The 20,104-nt window shown below is 40.4% G+C and overlaps 1 protein-coding gene across 4 annotated transcripts in view; it reads left to right on the plus strand.

The window, feature by feature from the left end:
• Positions 1-20,104, plus strand: part of LOC129727642 (A disintegrin and metalloproteinase with thrombospondin motifs 20) — a 477,347-nt gene that overhangs the window by 244,736 nt on the left and 212,507 nt on the right. For all 4 annotated transcript variants that reach the window (XM_055685645.1, XM_055685647.1, XM_055685648.1 and 1 more), the window contains exons 3-5: positions 6,036-6,254; positions 15,126-15,292; positions 16,217-16,357. In XM_055685645.1, the coding sequence (XP_055541620.1) occupies positions 6,036-6,254; positions 15,126-15,292; positions 16,217-16,357 (527 nt within the window). The remainder of the gene's footprint in view (positions 1-6,035; positions 6,255-15,125; positions 15,293-16,216; positions 16,358-20,104) is intronic.

The raw sequence follows: 20,104 nt of genomic DNA on the forward strand, positions 1-20,104 counted from the left end.
ACATAGGTGTCGATGGTTGTGAGGTGGCAACCCAACTGGTCTAGATTCAATCCTAGCCGACACCGGGAGATTTTCTGAGGCGAAAAATCTCTGGGATCACGCCTTCCATCGCATGAGGAAGTAAAGCCGTTGGCGCCGGGCCGTTAATAAACGGGTCGTGAGTTAGGGACCTGGGTGTGGAGTCACCTCCCTGGGCGTCGGTAATTGGCCACAATAGTGGCGGAAATAGACCGACGGAAAATAAGCGAGAATAAAAAAAAACACCCAGTGATGTAAACCCTGTATTTTGCTATGAATTGCAAGTAATTATACCCTATTACATCGCCATTCAAAGTACAAGTGAAATCCTGACGCCATCACTGCCGTGAGATGACATTGTGACGTAGATCCAAGTGATCAGTTTTTCAGTACGGCCCAAAAACGAAAGAATTCTTCGTCACTTTTGTATGGAAATGTGTGCCAACGTCACTTTGTTTTTTTTTTTTGATTTTATGTAACGTACGAATAAGAAACAACGAAAAGGAAGATACCAAAAGATAGATCTTCGAATAATGAACAAATTGGCATGAAAAACTCATATTCGAGTAAGTGGCACTTACGTCACTTTGTCATCTCACGGAAGATCAGCTCCACGTGCTTCGAAGCAAATAAATTAATGCCATTTCTGCAGGTGTTCAAAAAGCGCCCTTGTATACACAATCGTCGAGGCTTTAATATATGTTGTTGTTTACTGTGTAAAATCAAAAGGAATAGAAAAATTCGCACACGAACGTAATTTGTTTGAGTGGGAATAATAGAAAACAGCCACTTTAGTTTTTGCAGATCAACAACAATTGAAAAATGGCTTCAAAGGGCTAGAAATCCAATAAATTAAGTATACGGTGTGTTTGGTAGCAAAAAACTGACAACAAAAAAAACACTATCAGTATGCTGTGCTGAAGGAAACCGAGCACTTGTTTGAATCTAATTTGAAAATAATATAATGATGCGTTCATGCAGTAGGGCTACGCAAACTGAACCCAGTTTTTATGATGTTTCTCTGAAAAGGGATGCTCCCATAAACAAATTTCTGCATAACTCAAAAATTACACTGGTCAACAAAATGAATAAAAAAGTGCCTACTAAAACCTCAAACCAAACAGAAGGAGGATGGTTATTCAACCATTCCTACGAATTTTGGTGCCCTAGCCATTACTTCTGTGGGTCAGCTTACGTGAAAGTTCACATAGTAATTGCTCGTCAGGTTCGTCGCTTAAACGTTATGTTCACAAGAAAACTTTTTCATGTCTCTGAAAAAAAAGGTGGCTTGGGACACCAAAATTCACAGGAATGGTTGAATAGCTATGGGGTAAACAGGTATAATACGTCCCCCCCCCCCCCCCGCAGCTCAAATCAAAATTGATTTTTGTTTATTTTTTGCTGCTAGTGACAATTATCAAACGTGCACAGAAGGTTGGTCCAATGACCCGCTACGGATTCCCAATAGTCTCATGTCTTATTTTTTGTGTGTTTCCGAATAAATGGACTGGGGCGTTATGCCCCGGGGGGGGCGTTTTATACATATTTACCCTAATCTTTATTTTTTCCGGTTTTAGATTTTGGAGTGCACCTGTGTTGACTAGTGCTACTAAAGTAAATGGAACCAAATTGGTCATATCGAGATTTCTAGGAGCTATGTCTATGTTGGTTCGACGCTCCAGTCTTCTCTCCCGTTACAAATTTCTGTATAACTCGAATACAAATCAAATAAATAAAGGGTGCTACGGTCAAAAGTTGGTCAACTCCAATTTACCGTATTATTTTTATTGTGTAAAAAAACCCGCCTCATTTAAAAGATGTGTGTGTATAGTATCATGCCTTATGTTTGATTTTGACATTTGCTCTTCAGTTGTAAAAATGGCGTCGAAGCTAGAGAAGCAACGCATCAAAATTGTCGCAAGCAAGCTAGGAGTGTCGTCTACAGCCGGACTGACGACCGACTTACAAAAAGGCGGTGACTTCAAATCGTGGCGAGAAACAACATCACAGTTGTTCCATTCTGTTTCTGCCGGATTTGACATCTTGTCATTACGGAAAAAAGGCTATGGAGTGGTATGCGGCAAATTACGTCCAGGTGGTGTCAGAGACATGAACCCTCGCAACACAGCTCCGCCCTACCAGGCTTCGAAATGGTCACGGTAGAACCACTTTTCAATGCGATAATCGTCTTCTTTTTCCTCTGACGGTGGTAAGGTTCGCTGCCTAAATACATTCTTGAACAAACATGTCAAACGAGTAATCGCCACCACGATGTTTTTTTCCTCAAACTTATTTTGACATTTTTGCTAGAAATGAGAATTACGCACGTTGTGTGCCGAGATTTTAGAAATTACCTATATCATTGATTTTGTAATGATATTTCTCAACATAAATAGAACGAAGAAAACATAAATAGGCCAAAATAACATCGCCAAATGAATGACAGTGCGCATCTCTTTAATGCGCGAGTGTCGAATGACCATCCTGTCTTTTGTTTGAGAGGCGACGATTGTTTTACATTTACGAGCAAAAGCCTACTGTGGCGCACGCTAAGGTACCGACATCAAATGAAAGTGCTGACTGTTTACAAAAATACCGAGCTATCGTCAAGCGGAATCTCAAAAAGACACGAAAAACAGTTGCCAACGTGATGCAGTTTAAGGCTAACTGTGTTCTGCGGCGAACAAATTGACCAAGAAGGCTGTACAAAACTTGATGTAAGGAGTCAATGAAAAAGTCTGGCGATTCGCTTTTGTTAAAAAGGAAAGTTGATTCAATATTTATCTTTATACGAGTTAAAATTGACAAAAAATCTTGATTTGATTTTTTAATAAATTCCTGTCTCTATTTCCCGAGTAGGCCGAATTCATCATATGCAATATAAAGAAATTTGCTTGATACTAGAGCCTTGAGGTTGCGAGCTTCGAGTACTTTAGTACTGATATGTGTAAAACTCATTATTAATACTTCAATTTTTTTTTTCGTTCTTGACTCCTCGGGTTTCCGCCCGCTTTATCACTCATTTTGTTTCTATCCGCTCCTCTTCCGTCATGTTTCATCTTTAAAACACTTTCCTCTGGGCGTGCAACTGATCAAGATTATTCTCGCTAGTCTCCATTAGGGCGTTCATGATGGTCGTCCATTGTTGCTCTACGTAGCAATCTTCCGGAATATCCCCTGATCTGATCTCCAGTTTGCCAACGAACGATGTTTTCACAGCTGAATCTTCTAGTCAGCTATCGCTGTCCGAGCCTCTCCTCTCGGCACTGAATCCGCGTGATGTGAAGGTTGATCTCATCAATGATAAAACGAGATGTCGGCGCTACGTTTATTCCGGGCATCAAGAAGGCTACGTCTCTTCATTTTCGGCCATCACCGGATACCCACGTGATTTTATACACTGGTCGTCCCATGACGCGCTCGTAGTCCGTGTCATCGGAGCCGATTCTCACATTGAAGTCACCAGTGTAGATCTTGATGTCGCTTTTAAGAAGTCTGTCCGCGATGGCTCTTCGGTGACTATGAAAGTTCTCCTCCTTCTCCTTCACATCGATAGGTCCCGACTTAATGCGCGGAGCTAAAAGTATATTCTCCTCGTATGCCAGACTACAACAGTACCTGTCCCGATGAAAGCTTGTGTTCTCCAAGTTTTGGCCAACGGACTTCGCTCAGTCCCAGGTGTTCGAGTTTCATTCATCGAGCCTCGCATGCAAGTTGTGCGAGCTTTCCCTGCTGAGCTAACGTTAGTCTTAGTACATTCCATGTTTAAATTCTAACAATTCTAACAGAGGATCTGTTTCGCGCTAAAGTCATCGCCATGAAATCAGTCCTTAACCTTTCTCTTTTGGTTTCTGTAACGACTTGAAGGTTTCGGAGACAGTAGGTGGTTGGCATAAGGTGTCCAATCCTTAAAAAAAAATGTAAAGGAGTTCAACATTTTAGTATACGTGCTGAAAAAAATTCGAAGAAATGAAAAAAAATACATGTCGATGATGAAACCTAAATTTAAAAATTATTGAAAACAATTACGACTGCGTACGGATTTTAAAACTCAGTGATTTATGCGCTTGAGACACGAAAATTTAATTGAATAATAATCTTCCCACATTCCTTCCAAATTTCACTTATGCTAATGAATATTTATTTAACCTAATATGTAGTCGCAAAGAGTGGAAACCAGTTGTTAGAAATGTTACGGTAAAAAACACAGTGGAAATAGTGAGAACATTTTACATTGAAAATTCAAATCAAAGTTGATTGAAATTAAAAATCTCATTTAACGCAATTTCGAGCCAAATTCAACGGTTTTTGTTCAATTTCGGGAGCTGTAGTCTGCACAACTGAAAAATATCATTCTAATGTAAATGACTGACTGCCAAAAATATATCATCCTTAGCAACGCTTTGTTTTTTGTATTACCATAAAACTCTCTCAGAAAAGCTTCCCTGTGGTCCGGCGGAAACTGAGTGGAACAAGATTAGCTCTCAAAGTGGACAGCTGCACAGCTGACTCAACTCACCATGCAACCCGCGCTGAGGTTTTTCCAGTCTACTGCGAAGTACAACGATAAATCAATTCATTCACACATACCAAGTTCGGTCTAGTCTGAGCCGCCGTGCGGTTGGACGCAATATTTCAAAACCGCAATCTCCAGCTGTGCCAGGATGAGCAGCCCGGGGAGGATGAATCTCACGATTTTGAATATAAATGAGCTAGACCAGCGCCTAGAGTGTCGAGTGAGGTCACCGCGTGTCCCTTCCGATGACAATCTCTTCCGGGGTCGATCTGTCTGTCATCTGCTGCCGCGACCGCTCTGCTGCGTCGAAATATGATACTTTTTTTCATTGTGCGCGTCGTTGTGTTCTGAGAAATCCGCTCGATTCGATATCGCAGTATTATCTCCCGCTCAGCGCAGCTTGCTGGTGTCGTGTAAAATTTCACATCGCTGCACTCATTTGCATCGCCACATTTCGCTTCTCGGAACTGTCGACCAAGGTAATTGATTTACGGGCTACCTTCCAGCGACTTTACGAGCCTTTGAAAATGTCACACCCCAGACGGGATTAGAATCAGATAGGAGCTAGCCGTTCACACAAAGGGTCATGAGGAAACTACCGGTTGGCAGCGTGCAGCACTCAAGGGTACCCGCGGACACTTACCAATTGTCGAATGCGTTATACTAGAATGCGTTTCACTGCCAACAAGCCTTGTGGGATTTATCTGCTTGCAGAAAGCAAGGTTTGTCACGATTTTAACTACTGCTAGCTGATGGCGCAAATTGAATGGCACATTAGTAATAATGACTTTAAAACGTCAATTAGTTCACCTAAGAAGCAATAAACTAGCGGGCCGTTGACCGAGTCTAAAATCGTAAATAAACCTTATCCGTCTCGACTTCCTGGGTGGTGTTCGAAAAGAAGATTTAAAAGCCTTTCAATTAAATCTCCATAATCATTATTTAAAGCCCAGCACGAAATGTAGGGAATGCGTTGCCAATCGCTAGCAGGAAAATCTTCACCAAAGCTTTAAATCATACCCTTCAGCCAAGAAGTACGCCGCCACGACAGTGATTAAAATGTCTTTAATTCGCTTAAGGAAACGCACACATGCACACCAGCCTGTTGTTTAAGGACAACAAAATCATCCTCTAGAAGGTGTTCACAAAAATCTGCATCACTATATCACTTTGAAAGTAATCCTCACCTCGCTGACCATTTATCTGGAGAGAATCCCGGAAAGTGAAAAAGTTTCGCATTAAAAAATAACCGCGAAACGACCTACATCAAAAAAGATAAAAACCCATAGCAGCCAGTAAATTTTCGAAACGACAAGACCAGTCTGGATTAATCACTCCAGACGAGCGATGGATTTATTCATTTCAGCGTCTTCTTTTCCGTGTATAAATCTCGAATATCTTCCTCAGTCTGTAGCAATTAAGTTTGCATTCCAAAAATAGTCAATTTGTTAAAAAAAAGAAACTAATTCACTTCTTTTGCCATTTTTTTCTCCGCTTTCAGATGATGCAAACATTCTGCGAAAACCGCTGGACGGTTCGAACGGCACATCTTCTTTCTCTCCTACCGCCACCACGCTCGTGACCGGTCACGACACCAATGGGATCCCACGGCTGCAAGATTCAGCCTCGTCGGAGGAGGTCCTCCTCATCAAACCTACCAAGCTGACCCAGCCCCTGCATGCCGACGATCTGCTGTACGATTCCAAGACGACAAGTGCCGGTGAGTGGATTAGTGGATTTTAATTTTTTTTTCGTACAGATTAGGTTTTTTGTTCTTCTATATAACTCGAGCAGAAGCAATTGGTTCTATAATTATAAACTAAGCAATCTCGAGTGCAACCCTGTCTGTGTTGTTTTTCTTAATTAAATGAGTTTATTGTGATTTTTTATTATTTAAAAATTCCTTGAAAGCTGATCTCAAGTTAGTCTGGTTGAGGATAATCTGAAATTTGATTAAATCTAGTTGGAAACTGATCCGAATTTGGTTGGAATCATGTTTATAATTCATCTGAATCAGGTATCCCTCCTGGTCTGCAACTCGTTCAAACATGAACTTTACTTGATTCGGAGTTAGTTTGAATCTGGATTCGGTCTGAAATTGATTTAAAATTTGTTTACATCTAAACTAGATCCTATCTGGATAAAATCTGTAACCTCGGTGGAAATGGAACTTTACTCACGGTCCGGTGTAGTTCCTGTCTGGATCTAGTTTAAAACCAATCCGGTTTTAATCGAGTTGGGATCTAGTCTAAATTTAGCCAAGATTTGTTCACGAGTCGATTAAAGTTGGTTAAGGATTTGGTTTTGGTCTAAAACTCTCAATATGCACTGGTTTTGATCTGAAATAAATCCCAATTGGATTGTTAATAGGTCTAGAATTGATCTGGATGTGGTCTAGAACTCGTCTAAATATGGTTTTGAAACTACTCTACTCTATATATAATCTGATCTCGCCCGGATTAGCGTAGCTTAGCTGAACTGACTGCACATATCAATGGTTGCTACTCCGTGGATGATCCGAATCAGTAGAATTGCACGGTAAATCGACTGAATGGGACTGGGAGTGGCCAACCATTCTCATTGTACAAGTTTTAGTGACTTAATACTCTAAAGGATCAATGACGGCGCCGATCAAGTCCTTGCAATCAGAGGGAAAAGGAAAGGGATGTAGGCGTGACCTTTACTATTCGGAGACCACGCGATTGTCCTCTGCATGTCCACAAAGGTCACAGAAGAGTATTTTTTTAGTAGGGAAGGGTACATTGGAAGAGGATTCACCTTGATAAGAGATGCGATCATTCCTACAATTGGCACTCGTCTTCATTAGAAAAGCACTATTAGATTATTTATATTTGTTAACGGTTTAGACCAACAAACAGTAAGGACGCTGTTGGGGCCACCCACAAGTGTGTGTGGCTTATTTTGCTAGAGTACAAAAGTATTTAACTTTCTCATTTGAGAATGATTTGAACCAATGGTAGGCCACGCAGAAGAGTGTGTGTTATTTCTAAGTGAAATGCAAAAAGTTATATTACCAGATGTGGAATCAATTTACACCGATACATTAGTTGTATGATTTGAAAGTGCTTTGAACTAACAGTAAAGATGCTACTAGGAACAAGCACAAATGTTCATCATTATGAAGTATACAATTTCTTTATATCTACTTTATATTTGCAAAGGTAATTTATATTTGAAGAAAACGAAACAAAAACACTTTTTGAATCGCGAAGAAGATAGGCCACACGGAACGGTATAATGTAAAATCAAAGCGAACATTCTTAATTCATAACAAAAAATGATTCCAAATTAAGCTCAGAATGGCCGAGAACCTATTCTGAAGGCCAGAAAAAGTCGAAACAGAAAATGATCCCGCTTTTAGCGCTTTTCTTTCTAAAAGCCCGACAAAAAAAAACAAAAAACAAAATAGAAAATGATCCAAAATTAAGCTCAAAATGGCCAAAAACCTCTTCTGAAGGCCAGAAAAGTCCGAAACAGAAAATGATCCTAAATTGAGCTCAGAATGGCCGAAAACCCCTTCTGAAAGCTAGAAAAAGCCGAAACAGAAAATGATCCCAAATTGAGCTCAGAGTTGCCGAAAAACCCTTTTAATAGCCGAAATAGAAAATAATCCCAACAGAAGTTTGAAATGGCCGAAACCCTTTCTAAAAGCCTGAAATGGCCAAAACAGAAAATAATTCCAAATTGAGCTCAAATGGCAGAAACCCTTCTCTAAAGGCGCGAAAAGGCCGAAATAGAAATGACTCCAAATTGAGCTCAGAATTGCCGAAAAATCCTTCTAAAAGCCTGAAAAAGCCAAAACAGAAAATGACCTCAAATTAAGCTCAAAAGAGCCAAAAACCTCTTCAAAAGGCAAGAAAAGGCCGAAACAGAAAATGATCCCAAATAAAGCTCAAAACGGCCAGATACCCTTCTAAAGGCCAGAAAAGGCCGAAACAGAAAATGATCCTTAATTGAGCTCAGAATGGCCGAAAAACCCTTTTAATGGCCGAAATAGGAAATTATCCCAAATGAAGCTCGAAATGGCCAAAAACCCTTCTAAAGGCCTGAAATGGCCGAAATAGAAAATATTTCCAAATTGAGCTCAAAATTGCAGAAACCCCTCTCTAAAAGCGCGAAAGGGCTGAAGTAGAAATGACTCCAAATTGAGCTCAGAATTGCCGAAAAATCCTTCTAAAAGCCTGAACAAGCCAAAATAAAAATCTAAATAAATCCCAAATTAAGCTCAAAACGGTCAAAAACCTCTTCTAAAGGCCGAAGCAGGAAATGATCCCAAATTTTAGTTCAGAATGGCCGGAAACCCCTTTTAAAGGCCAGAAAAGACCGAAGTAGAAAATGATCCCACATAAGCTTAAAGCGGCCAAAAACCCCTTCTAAAGGCCGAAACAGAAAATACTCCAATATTGACCTCAGAATGACCGGAAACCCCTTCAAAAGACCAGGAACGGCCGAAATAGAGAATGTCCACAAATTGAGAGGCCGAAAAATCCTTTTGAAGGCCCGCAAGTTGCAAAATAGAAAATGATTCCAAATTGAGCTCAGAATGGTCGAAAAACCCTTCTGATGGCCAGAAAGGCTGAAATAGAAAATGATTCCAAATTAAGCTCAGAATTACCGAAACCCCCTTCAAAAGGCCAGAAAAAGCCAAAATAGAAAATAATCCTGAATGGAGCCCAGAATGGCCGAAGGTGTGGGTTATTGATTATGTATTTTCAGTGTAGTTTGAGTTTAATGTAAAGGTAATAATTTCTGTGGTATGTGTTAACTAAACATTAAGGAATTTATTATAGTTATTTTGATAATAGGTATGTGTGTATAAAAAGTAACAATAAAATACTTTAGTTTTTAGTCAACATAATGGCTTCAAATAAACGTAAGTAAACGCTATATGTTAGAGAGATGCTCAAAAATATAATTGAGGCAACAATCTTAACAGGAAATGGCGAAGATGAAACAGTTTTTATACCAAGGATACTACTTATGACCTCATTTCTACCGTTTACTTTTATTGGCTTTAATTTCCTGTAAGAATTGCATAAATTGCATAAATAAGTCACAGGGACAATACATTAAATAATGTGGAGTGCTCGAAGGCTAGCTTACCTGTAAATTTATTCTTTTTTGCTCCTGATGGAGAAACGAAAAATATGGCATATAAAAAAAATTGTAACTAAAATAGAAATAAAACTTTTTCTTCTGTTCGCGGACTCTGACCAAACTTATCGTTATCGAGATGAGTTCAAGGTGGATGACAAACTTGTGTACCTCGGATTATTGGCAACATCAGACAACAGCTGCAGTAGAGAAATTCGCAGACTGGACTGTTACTGGGAGTCGTACCTACTACTCCACAAGACGTTGAGGTCTGGCTTACTTCGCCCCCGTACCTAGTGCACCATGCCGAAAATGCTCATAAGACCGGTAGTTCTCTATGGGCACGAGACGTGGATAATGCTCGAGGAGGACTTGCAAGCACTAGCCGTTTTCAAAAGACGTGTGCTTAACCCTTTAGTGACCAATGCCGCCTTTTGGCGGGCTTCAGTCAATCCTCTAAAAAGCTTCAATAAATAGTTAAAAAGTGTTTATAATGATAAATAGTGATTTTACCGAAGCTCGTCTAGAAAATAATCTGTGCACTAGAGGGTTAAGATCATCTTCGGCGGAGTATGGGAGCATGGCGCATGAAAGCGAAGAATGAACCACGAGCTGGCGCAACTCTACCGCGAGCCCAGTATCCAGAAAGTCGCTTTAGCTGGAAGCTGGAAGAGTACAATAGGCGGGACATGCTGTAAGAATGTCGCCCAACGCCTAAAAAACTGGAGACAAGCTTCCATAGACCGAATGCGTTTACCTAACATTGTGAAGCAGGTGAAATCTTTAGGGAAGTTTCACCAGCAAAGTAAGTAGTAAGGTGCAACCACAGACTAACAGACATAACACTTCGAACAAATTTTCAATAAAATCATCATTTGGATGATTGCAGTACTTTACGTTAGTAACACTAGCATCATCTGCTGTCGTGTTCGCGCTGCGTCATGTATTTCGACATCAGCGCCAGCGTTACTGCATGTGTCAAATGGGGAATTACAAGATATGTGTGAGATTGCATGACAGCGCCTGAGACGACGTTTTGACGCGATGACTGAAAATTTGAAATGAACGTTTTTCGTGGCGATGGAGCTAGGTTCCAGTGCTACGTCTGTTAGTATGTGTGTAAACCAAAATTGGCTGTATTTGACGAAAATTGTTATTTAGTTTTGAAATATATAAATAATATGTCTGTCAACCCTTCCGATTGAAATGAAATAATTGAATTAAGGGAATGATACAATACCTGTCTTTTTATATCTATTGGAATTTTTTTTTATAGAAATAGTGTTCGAAATGTGCTGCAAAATGTAGATTAAGAATTTCTGATCTAATTTAATCTGATTTTCACTGCGACATGGAATTATCCTTGCTTCAATTGGCGATTTAACGCAAAACTAAAAACGCCCGTGCGACTTCTGGATTTGAACATTAGAACTCATTTTCCTAATGATGATAAATTCAATTTTTAGTCAAAGCTGATGTACAAAGTAGTCAGTTTTTCATGCGATATTTGCGTAAAATGGATTCCTCAGAAAATTTCATGTAGAAAACACCTATCACTCGGAGGTAATATGTGTCAATCTCGAGATATGAGATTTTTACTAAAACAGTTTCAAAGACCTCAATTTTCGTCCGACGATCTTATTTATTTGAAAATATCTATTGACGTTAAAACTTAAAGAATAATTCAAAAGTGATATTTAGAATTTTTCGGTTCATAAATGAACTCAAATGCTTATATTACTATTATATATCTCGGCAAACTCATTCATGAGGATGGTTCTGTAATGGTTCTAAATTTAACCACTAAGGCTAAGTGTTTGTCCCTATGCTTAAAGAAGTATCTCAGTCAGCCATTTCTGGGGAGATACGTGCCTAAAGCCGCTGGCAACATTGTTGCGAAGAATAAAAAAATTTTCTATTGTTTAATAACCAGAAAAACCCTAAAAATCATTTCTTGGGTTGTTCCTAGGATTAGAAAGTTAACAGACATTTTCAAATAGATATGATTGTTTAATGAAAGTTAAGAAACTCAGAACTGTTTTGTATCTCTCGAGATTAACCCAGAATGACAGGGATTGCTCACGTAAAATTTTTCGTGAAATTACGAGAAAACTACTAAGTTGAAGATAAAATTGGTAGCGTACATCAATCAATTGGTGCCGAAAAATGCACTTTAGTTTGAAAATACAAAAATACTCTATCTGGCAACACTTTATGCCCGACATGAATTTTTTTTTTTGAGTTTATTTTCTTCAGACACTGTTAGTATTTTTCGGACGACTGTAATTGGAAGAAAAAGAAAAAGAGGTTCTAAACAAAAAATACATTATTTCGCAACAAAGAGCAGGGTTCCATAGAACGGAAGGTATATAAATCGATGTTTCCAAAATGACTCTAGATCAGTGGTTCTCAACCTGGGGTACGCGTACCCCTAGGGGTACGCGAAAGCCTTCAGGGGGTACGCGAAAGAAAAATCAGTTATGGCGGACGAAGTAATTTCTTTTTTTAATTCTTCATTTGTTGTAAAAACTTGCTCTTACAACATGACTGTAGTAATCGAACAAACCATAGTTCAATTTGAAACTTGAACTAGACTACCACAACATGATCTACCACTACTCTTCTCCTTCTCTGCGAGAATATTCCAAGCCAGGGGGTACAATTGCTTTGGAAAATATCGCCAAGGGGTACGCGGACAAAAAAAGGTTGAGAACCGCTGCTCTAGATGAACATTTACCCCAACTTTGAGCAAAATCTGTGATGGTCGATTCCAAGTTTGTGCTTTTTCTTGATTACTTCATATAGATTTATATGGGTCTCTTTGTTATTTTGAATCACCACCCTAAGTGTGAAGTGTAAGTTTGGGGAACGGAAACAAAACTAAACCCGACTAGTCGATTCTGATCAAATTGATATTGACAAGCTATGAGTGTTATATTATACCTGTAATGTATCCAAGCCATGTGAGCCATGTGCCATTTATCGTTTCGCATGTTTCTGCTTCAAATTGTATGCATAAGTGGAAATGACTCGAATTATAACATAAATTATGATCGATTTCCAATCCGGTTTAATATTTTGCATTATCTGCTAATACAAATACTGGCGCTGAACAACAAGATCAACAAACATACGAACGTTAATGGCAGAAGCTTGTCCTGTACACTCTCTTTGTCGTCTCGCGTAAGTGCCACCATTAAACTCGAGCCCTCCGATACTACATATTTATTCAATTTCAATTAGCCTCAGTTTTATCGTCATCAACTACACCACATTAATTCGAAGCCCACCGCATTGTCAAACATAATGGATCCAGATCGTTTGGTGGCTCACGCTGTCACACAGGGTCCATTTCGAACTCGATCAACCTGCCGTAAGCCTTGAAACCCGATTACGACGCCCATCAGAGCTCGCACTTAAGCCGATGACGATTGGGCGAAGACATTAAGTATTGGTGCGTCGCGTCGTTACAACGCTGCCTTGATGCGTACTCGTAGGAATGTCTTACTTTACTGCACAAGTTATATGTGAAGCGACAAAATATTGCAAAATTACTGCTGATCATTGCTGCCGTTTCCTAATCCCATCAACGACAATCATCACTTGTACACCGTCTGCAGTCTGTACGTTGTTGAACGCCTATGTCGATCGGATCGTGACGTGACCGCATCTCCGGTCGGTTTGCTTGGGCTGACTGCAACTCCTCCGCATGCATTCGCGTTATTTTCTTTCTCTCTCTCATTTTCGAAAATAATCAACAAGTTTAAAAAGCGCATCACGTTTTCAACAGTGAAACGTGCGATGCAGCTCAACGTCCCGTCTCACAGATTGCGAACTGAAGCATTTGTCATACGGCAGATGACATTTTCGCGCATCCGTGATGGCCGGCATCTACGACATTTTTCCGTTGTCAGTTTTCACCCATAGCGTGCGTCGGAGCAATAAAATGCAGGAAGATCATTATGACAGAATCGAAATAATGGCTGCATAAATTCTGTTCCCACGCGGCACTGTAGTTCGAATCGCCCCAAAACTGCTGCGGGCTGCGCTGTTCGATATGTATTAATGGACCGCTGATTCGTAGGATGAATCCCGGTCCCAGCCAGTAATCATCAAGCGAAGAAAGTGCGGGAGTGGTGAGTTGAACGTGTGTGAATCACATTTCACCACGTTGAAGCGTAGAACAACAACAGAATCATCGCAATCGCGATGCATTATAATTGAACGTTTCGGCGAACCGCGAGGGGTGCGTGGATGGGCGCCGAATAGGATTCTCTAAATTACAGTGTGCTACAATTGTTGCAGGTTGATAATTGAGCAGCAATTGAAACTGGAAACCTTTTGTAAGTTTTGATTTGTTAATTTTGATACCGGTATCGAGTGAGGGACCTCATCGTGCTCACTTCGAGTCCGGCACAGTCATTTCGTCCGCGATGCGGCATGTAAAAAGATGCTATTATTTTGACGGGACGTGTGCTTATACCTTCCCCGCTTGATCGTGACGGTCGGTGCCAACATCCGACTGCATCTTATTATGAAGTCATTCAGGAAGGAATCAAATCAAGCGAGTGGAAATTGAGGAGAAGTGAAACAACTTTTGGGCGCCCCATAATAGAGCAATTTACGTGAAAATGACAGTTCATGTCAAATGAATCTGAGGTTTATAACGAGAGATTTTTGCCACATGTTAACATTTTTTTTTTTTTCAAGTGAGTTAAAAATAGGAAATTGACTCGAATCAAGTGATGGGCGTAGACGTTGTTTTGGTTTTAAACCCATTATCGTCACATTTTTCTTACATGCATCGCAATGTTGTTTAGAAGTTTCAAAAATGGCAGATTGAATTTTGCGCTGTTTACCCAAGACTTTCAATAAGAATTAAGTAACCCCAATCGAAACACATTGTAGGAATGTTTCCTGATCCTGATCAATGCAATCGTTTATTTAAAAATCTCGCACTCCGTTTCGTTACCTAATTTCAAGACTAAACTAAATAGAATCTATAAACGCTGGAGCTAAAACTCACAGGTTGATATCGTAAAATTTGATCTTTTAAACGACGTCGATCCGAAACGGCAGTTTTTATTACACCCAGGAATTAGCATCATATAAATCTAAGTTAGACGAAATGTTACAACACTGCAGGGCACGCACGCAACACGATCCGAGCCTGCGCTGGTAATAAAGTAGCCAATAAAAAAGTTTTTCGACTAATTAACCCCGCAATTAAGCATACAAACATCCGTTTTGAACTCGCAGCACTTCTGCAAAGTAACCTCCCAGGTTGTGAACCGGCACTTGGCCGCTAATGATCACCTAATGGTGATGATCGAGCCACGGCTTTAATGTGCGTTAAATTCCGCAATGATCATAAACATACGAAATGCAAACATTTGCTGCCAAAATCAAAATACCACAACGCTTCCTGAATCACCTTTTATCCTGTTTTCTGTTTCTGTTTGATTCTTCCTTGCAGATACCCCCGGAGCTCAGCTTGCACCAAAGTTCCACTGGACCGGATTGTTCCGCAATCAATCCTCGCGCATCTGGGATCCACATCCGGAGTACAAGATCGAGGCGTTTGGCCTCAAAATGCACATAAAACTGTCGCAAGATAGCAGTTTTATGCCTAAAGATATTAAGGTAAGTGTCGTCACCAGTCGCAATACTCCATTTTTAGTTTTAATGGGCAGCTCCGAATGCCACCCTGCGGGAAAGTGCAGAGACGGCTATTGCAAAAGAACCGAAAGCAATGGTTCGTAATTTTCCAATTAGTGGGTGCCAATTTATGCCGATTACTTGCTCGATGTCCTACTGTGCACATCACGCCACCGATGCCCGTTGGGAACATCTTTTTCCTCTGGTGCAAAGCTTCGCGTTGATAGTGAAGTCGAAAAGCACGGCGAAAGTATTCCTACCAAGGGGCGAGAAAGAAAGATTGTCCGTGGGTTGAAGTTACAATTTTCAAACTTTACTTAAAAAGTTGCAAGTCTACAAAGAAACAAAAGTTATTATCGCAGCACGGCAATCCAAGAACTTCAAAACAACTGCCATTACAAATTGCACAAAATTATCAGCTCCCTCTTCGGGGGGCAATTTGTAAAGAAGATTCACACTCTTCTGCTCGTTTCGAATATTACACACTTTCGGCCTCCATTTGCCCACCAGTTAAAGCAAAGGGGGGCAGCGGAAGCCAGACCCACTCGAAAAATTATGATTATCTCCCCCACGGGCGGTACTGAAATGTTTTGGGTTGCGCGCGAATTTGCATACGCGCCGACCGAATGGCCGGTACGATGTGATGCGCGTGTATGTATAATTGTTTGAAGATAATCAAATTACCGCTTAAATTATTGGCCCTCTTACTGGGAGCAGCATGAGAGTGATCGCACTAATTGCATTCTTACCTTCAAGTGTTACTCAAGCGTGTGCACGCTTTAGCGATTAAACGCTTGATTATTGGACGCTGCACTTGGAATTTTATTGAGCCGTTGATGGGATGAGTGGAAATAATCCTGTGTCTAGCTAGTAAATAATGCTGTGTTTTATGTTTCTCTGCAATTTCAGGTGACACATGTATGGCCAAACGAAACACTTCGCAAACCGGAGGACCATTTAGATCATGCCGGCCTGCAGGGATGCTTCTACCGGGGTCGTGTGGAGGGCGATAAAAAATCCACCGTCACTGTATCGCTCTGCGGGGGAATGGTAAGTGTTTTTCTATGCTTTCGTTTCAATTGCGTCCAGCCAACGCCAACCGCTGACAGCCGGTGTCAGTGAAAATTGTAAATATTGACTGGTCGGGGTTCAACACTGGATAATCCGGTTAATTTCGAGCTCTGAGAAGAGGGACAATATAGCGTCAGTAACCCAGCACCCAAGCGCGAGATTTTCACTAACCTTGGGCGCAAGATTTCCCTGTAATTAGCGGTGACTCGACACGGTGGCAAACGGCTCACTGTTTTGCTCTCGTAGTAAATCGAGTTGGCCCGGAAACCGCCCGGGAGCGGCAATGATCAAGCACATTCGACAGATTATAAATCTTTCCCGGTTGGCCGGGTTGTTAGTGAGAAAGTGCGAAACTGCAGTCGGTTTCCAACTGGTAACGGTCGACGAAAAACGCGTTGTTTAGGCGCTGAGTCGGGATTTATTGCCAACTCTTACGAATTCGGCAACGACATGGTTTCGGCAAGTCTCGGGAGATTTACGACGTGCACGGTTGGTTGTTTAGTCAAGTGCATTACACTCGGGTTTTGCCGAAAGTGTAAGTGAAAAGTTCATTTCTACTTTGTTGCGATGCTGGTGGAAAACATGTCCGACCATGTGTTTATATTATTTTTATTTTACGTATACTGAGCAAACAAAACAAGAAAAAATCATCATTGATTAAATTTTAGATATTTTATGAGGATGATTCAACACTTCGTTTCCTTAGTGTGTTAGGCCTATTTCCTCAATTAGATTGGAGACTGAAAAATCTCTAACTTAATTGATTGTTCGCTACAACAAATTGAATTTTTCTTCGAGCAGTTCTAACAGTTCTACTCTAGTTGTCGTTGAAAATAATGCGATGCATATTCGAATTGAGCTGATCCATTTTTGTACATAACCATACATTCAATTTTTCACCGAATCTCGGTAAGATTCATGACAAGATTTGGACAGCCGAATGCAGCCATCTTGGTTGAAATTACTTTAGCCGAGAATTCTGGTAGACCCATATCTGATAAACCTCATTTTATATCGAAAATCTCGTTACAAATTCAACTACTCGAAACTAGCGAATTCTTGTCGCCAGTGGCAAATAATTTGCCGAGATTTCAGTATTTTTCTTACAAATAAATAGCTTGATGAAATTTTATCTGTTACATGAACATAATTTATACTTTACATTTATTCTTAAAAGAAGTCAGCTATAAGAATTTATAACAAGTATATTTACCGAAAATAACAAAGAGTCTCACATCCTCGTCTTGCATTTTTGCAGAACCGTGTCTATTTCGATTGACCCTGAGTTCTGTTACACTTTTAAAACCCAAACTTTCCTGCAATTATATGAAAATTCTTCTACCTTCCTGTCACTCACTTCTGTGTTTACACAACTTTAAAGCCTGTAGTACACTCTTTGTCTAATGGTCAAATATTTGACCTTCTGACATAATGGTCAAATTTATTTGACATCATGGTTGTTGTTTGCCCGTGTTTGCCCCATGTTAAAATTGGAGAGTGACAAATAATTATCTTTGACCAAATTTTTATCTGTCAAAAAGTGACAAATATTTGACGCTCGGTCAAAGAGTGTACTACAGGCTTAACAATTAAAATGGCGCAGACACGTTCACGCGGTTGAAAACAGTGTTGCCGACATTCGTCGATACATACCGTGATTTCAGTAAAGTTTGTATGTACTGATGTTGGTATGAACTTTGTTTGACATTAAATTCTGTGAAAAATATATAAGAGACTCGTTAACTTGACATTTTTTGATTGATTGATTTGACGTATGTTGGAAAACGTTTTTTTTTTGTGCTGAAATATCAGTAAAATCAAAGTTTGCTGAGTAGGTTCGGCATTTTATTTTGCCGAGCTCGAGAACCAGTTTTAAGGGTGCAGTCAACCATATTTTTCTTTTAAATTGAAGAAGAGAAGCACCTTCCGTTGTTGTGTCGCACTTGCAAGCACGACTCAGACTGGCTTTGGTCTCGATCACACAGGTCTATAAGAGTTATCAGCATCAGCTGACTCTCCTGTGCGTGATGAGACATTCCTTTCAGTCATATTAACGCTTTCACAGCTGTGTGTGTGTAGTCAGGGATAAGCAATAGAATAAGTCGGCAGTGGAATGTGATACGCATATCGAATGTGAAACAGTACCACCGTCCCCCGTTGTTTAATTGGTCAAAACACCACGCCGGAGACTGGTTCAAGTCCCGTCGGGATGCGGTATATTTTTCCAAAACTGTATCATATTTCCAGTTCGCTTATTTTTCGCTTCCCCTGCTGCACACATTGTCTGCTTGATAAACTCTACATTTCTCTTCCATATTTTTATTCTGAATATCGGGCTATTTCAGCTAAGCGGTCTTGCAATTCCGGGAACAATTTCGTTTGATAGTGTCCAACGTTTCGATACCGGTTGGTATCTTCTTCAGGAAACAAATTCTAATTTGGGTTTATTCCTCAGGATGGCAACCAACCAATGTCAAAAATTGGGAACAAAATCAGATAATTGGTTTCCAAAATTACAAGACCGCTTAACCAAACTAGTCCGATATCAACAACACGGTCAATTACCAATTCTAAGGGTGTGCGAAATCTCGTGTTTCTCGAAATTGAACAAAATTTATCAAAATTGAGCACACATATTTTAAATAGTACCAATTTATGATTTCTGAAGTAGTAACAATTTATAATTTCTGAACCAAATTTCCTGGTGTTATAAACTATAATTTAGAGTTCTTTCAAATTTGCGGTTTTATAAACAATTCCGGATTTTTTTTTAACTTCACTACCATCACAAAATAAAACAACGAAAAAATTCACTTGAAACTTATAAGCTTTAATCATTTTATGAAGTATTTCTAGAAAAATGTCGTTTGAATTTGAAACCCTCGAAATTTCGCACTGCCTAACCAATTTTACAATTCGTCATCATCTGTCTGTCCGTCCGTCCGTCCGTCCGTCCGTCCGTCTGTCTGTCTGTCTGTCTGTCTGTCTGTCTGTCTGTCTGTCTGTCTGTCTGTCTGTCTGTCTGTCTGTCTGTCTGTCTGTCTGTCTGTCTGTCTGTCTGTCTGTCTGTCTGTCTGTCTGTCTGTCTGTCTGTCTGTCTGTCTGTCTGTCTGTCTGTCTGTCTGTCTGTCTGTCTGTCTGTCTGTCTGTCTGTCTGTCTGTCTGTCTGTCTGTCTGTCTGTCTGTCTGTCTGTCTGTCTGTCTGTCTGTCTGTCTGTCTGTCTGTCTGTCTGTCTGTCTGTCTGTCTGTCTGTCTGTCTGTCTGTCTGTCTGTCTGTCTGTCTGTCTGTCTGTCTGTCTGTCTGTCTGTCTGTCTGTCTGTCTGTCTGTCTGTCTGTCTGTCTGTCTGTCTGTCTGTCTGTCTGTCTGTCTGTCTGTCTGTCTGTCTGTCTGTCTGTCTGTCTGTCTGTCTGTCTGTCTGTCTGTCTGTCTGTCTGTCTGTCTGTCTGTCTGTCTGTCTGTCTGTCTGTCTGTCTGTCTGTCTGTCTGTCTGTCTGTCTGTCTGTCTGTCTGTCTGTCTGTCTGTCTGTCTGTCTGTCTGTCTGTCTGTCTGTCTGTCTGTCTGTCTGTCTGTCTGTCTGTCTGTCTGTCTGTCTGTCTGTCTGTCTGTCTGTCTGTCTGTCTGTCTGTCTGTCTGTCTGTCTGTCTGTCTGTCTGTCTGTCTGTCTGTCTGTCTGTCTGTCTGTCTGTCTGTCTGTCTGTCTGTCTGTCTGTCTGTCTGTCTGT

This window comes from Wyeomyia smithii, chromosome 3 (assembly GCF_029784165.1).
Source record: "Wyeomyia smithii strain HCP4-BCI-WySm-NY-G18 chromosome 3, ASM2978416v1, whole genome shotgun sequence".
NCBI classification, from domain to species: Eukaryota; Metazoa; Arthropoda; class Insecta; order Diptera; family Culicidae; genus Wyeomyia; species Wyeomyia smithii.